Raw genomic sequence first — 3,119 nt, forward strand, 5'->3', positions numbered from 1 at the left:
AAACTTTTAAACGTTTAATTGTATTGGAGAAATAGAGTATCATTTGTTGCAAAATGGTTTTGTGCCTAATTACACTTGTTGGTCAAGACATGGAGAAACACTTATTAATTGTGCCGCATCGTCGAGCAATATAAATATTAATAATAGTACATACAACAACGATTCATATGTTGATGAAGATGCTCACCATTCAAATGACCCAAATGACAATTTTAATGAAATGTTTGATGACATGGAGACTAATATGGGTGATGTTGAACAAGAAAAGTTACAACGCCTATTTGAAGAAGCAGAAACACCGTTATATAGCGGTTCCAAATTTATGAAACTCGATGTGGTATGTAGGTTGATTAACTTAAAGTCGAAAAACGGATGGACTAATAAAAGTTTCACAAGTCTATTAGAGGTTTTACATGACATTTTACCGGAAGATAATGTATTACCCATTTCTACATATCAAGCAAAAAAGCTAATGTGTCCGATGGGATTGGAAGTTGAAAGAATACATGCATGTCCAAATAATTGTATGTTGTATAGAAAGGAGTTCGAGAAAAAACATAATTGTGTTTTTTGCAGTGCATCGAGGTATAAAACGGAAAAAAGATTCGGATGAAGTAGATGATGATGTGACAAAAAATGGACCACCGGCTAAAATGTTGTGGTATCTCCCTATTATACCAAGACTAAAAAGGTTATTTTCAAACGAAAAAGAAGCAAAGTTACTTTGTTGGCATTCGGAAGAACGTGTAATTGACGGAAAACTAAGACATGTTGCGGATTCACCTCAGTGGAGAAATATTGATAAGAAGTATCCTGAATTTGAAAAAGAGATGATAAACATACGGTTTGGGCTGAGTTCAAACGGGATCAATCCTTTTGGGAACATTAGCAGTCGTCATAGTACGTGGCCGATTCTTTTATGCATTTACAATCTTCCACCATGGTTATGCATGAAACGGAAATACATTATGATGTCGTTGTTGATTCAGGGGCCGAGACAACCTGGTAACGATATTGATGTGTATTTGTCTCCTTTGATTGATGACTTAAAAACTCTTTGGAGTTCGGGTGTAGATGTATATGATGCTTATAAGAAACAACACTTTCAATTGCCGGCCATGATTTTTTGTACTATAAGTGATTTTCCAGCATACGTTAACTTGTCAGGATACAAAACAAAGGGTAAGAAAGCTTGTCCAGTTTGTGAAGATCAAACAAGCTCGATATGGTTAACAAATTCCAAAAAAACTGTATACATGGGACATCGAAGATTTCTTCCTAAGGGTCACCGTTTTAGGAAGAAAACTATTGAGTTTGACGGAAGTATTGATATTAGGATGATGAGGAAACGATTTGATGCATTTTCACGAGTTGCAAGTATAAATGTTGTGTTGGGAAAAAGATTTCGTGTTGATAAAAATGCCATTTGGAAAAAAAAGTCAATTTTTTTTGAATTGCCTTACGGGAGACATTTGGATGTTAGACATTGTCTAGATGTTATGCATATAGAAAAAAATGTATGTGAGAGCTTGATATGCTTATTATTAGAGATGAAGCATAAAACTAAAGAGGTTAACGTCCGAAAGGACATGGCCGAGATGGGGATACGTGAAGATCTTGCCCCCGAACAGAGTGCTAACGGTGTTTATCTCCCACCTGCTTGTTATACTACATCAAAAGAAGAAAAAATAAAGTTTTGTCAATGTTTACATGATATTAAGGTCCCATCAACTTATTCTGCAAACATTAAAAGATTTGTGTCGATGAAAGACTGTAAATTGTTTGGAATGAAGTCTCATGATTGTCATGTTTTGATGACACATATGATTCCTATCGCAATTCGTGGAATTTTACAAGATGATGTCCGACATTCTATCACTAAGCTTTGTTTGTTTTTTAACAACATTCACTCAAAGGTTATCTATGTAGAAGATTTGGATCAATGGGAGAAAGACGTTTATGTTACACTTTGTGAACAAGATTATGTAACACTTTTGTGTGTATGTGTGTGTGTGTGTGTATATATATATATATATATATATATATATATATATATATATATATATATATATATATTGTTTGTTTGTTTGTTGCAGTTATGGAAAAAGAAGAGTTTTGCTTCGCCCGTTAAACTTGAAGATATGGTCTCAGAAATAGTACCTCGTTTAATTAAGATGGTGAATGATAGTCGGAAAAGAACTTTGTAAGAATTATAACGTTTTGTGTTTTATTATAACTAACATGTAAATTAGAAATTGTTGGTTTTTTGTATAATGAAATTTTGTTTAATACTATGTTTTTGTTTATCGATGATTTTAAAATGATATATTATTTTTTATAGTGCGGTTTTGTGTTGGTGCTGTATTTTATTATAATGGTTTTATACTTTTTGACCTTATTATTTAATAGGACGGTTTCTTATTTTTTGGTGCTATTATTTAATAGAGCGATTCCTGATTTGCTGGTTCGATTATTTAATAGGGCGGTTTTTTATTTTTTGGTGCTAATATTTAATAGAGCGGTTCCTGATTTGATGGTGCGATTGTTTAATAGGGCGATTTTTTATTTTTTGGTGCTAATATTTAATAGAGCGGTTCATAATTTTTTAATGCGATTTGTGACTTTAATTTTTGTATTTTATAAGGCGGTTTCCCCCTTTTTCTAATGCGGTTTAGAAACCGCATCAACAAATAGTGTTATTTTTTGATGCGATTTGTGACTTTAATTTTCGTATTTTATAAGGCGGTTTCACCCTTTTTCTAATGCGGTTTACAAACCGCATCAACAAATAGTGTTATTTTTTGATGCTATATTTTTTAGTGCGGTTAGAAAACCGCATCAACAAACTTTATTAACCGCGCTATCAAATCTTTTCTGTACTAGTGATTACCCCTTTTATCATCAAATTTAGTTACATTACATCATAATAAAATAGACGACCTCTCTTTCTCGTTGTTTCAGGTACACGTAGATCTCGAGTAATGTGAGGAAGACAAACAGAAACAGAGAAAATGTACCATCTTTGAGGCTATGCATGTCATTTTTTAATAAAGCTATAGTGTTCGATATTTAAATTCGTATGACGTACCTCGAGATCCAACTTCCAACGCCCTTTTTTC

General features: G+C 33.0%; 1 protein-coding gene across 1 annotated transcript; it reads left to right on the forward strand.

Annotated features, from left to right (window-relative positions):
- The first annotated feature begins 244 nt into the window (after window positions 1-244).
- On the forward strand, window positions 245-2,207 carry LOC145105440 (uncharacterized). The gene is made up of 3 exons (XM_079042543.1): window positions 245-524; window positions 577-1,985; window positions 2,097-2,207. Exons 1-3 carry the CDS (start codon window positions 245-247, stop codon window positions 2,205-2,207), a joined length of 1,800 nt encoding a protein of 599 aa, XP_078898669.1.
- The last annotated feature ends 912 nt before the right edge of the window (window positions 2,208-3,119 follow it).

Source organism: Lactuca virosa, chromosome 4 (genome assembly GCF_052849685.1).
Source record: "Lactuca virosa cultivar CGN04683 chromosome 4, Lactuca_virosa_CGN04683_v6, whole genome shotgun sequence".
In the NCBI taxonomy this organism is placed as follows: Eukaryota; Viridiplantae; Streptophyta; class Magnoliopsida; order Asterales; family Asteraceae; genus Lactuca; species Lactuca virosa.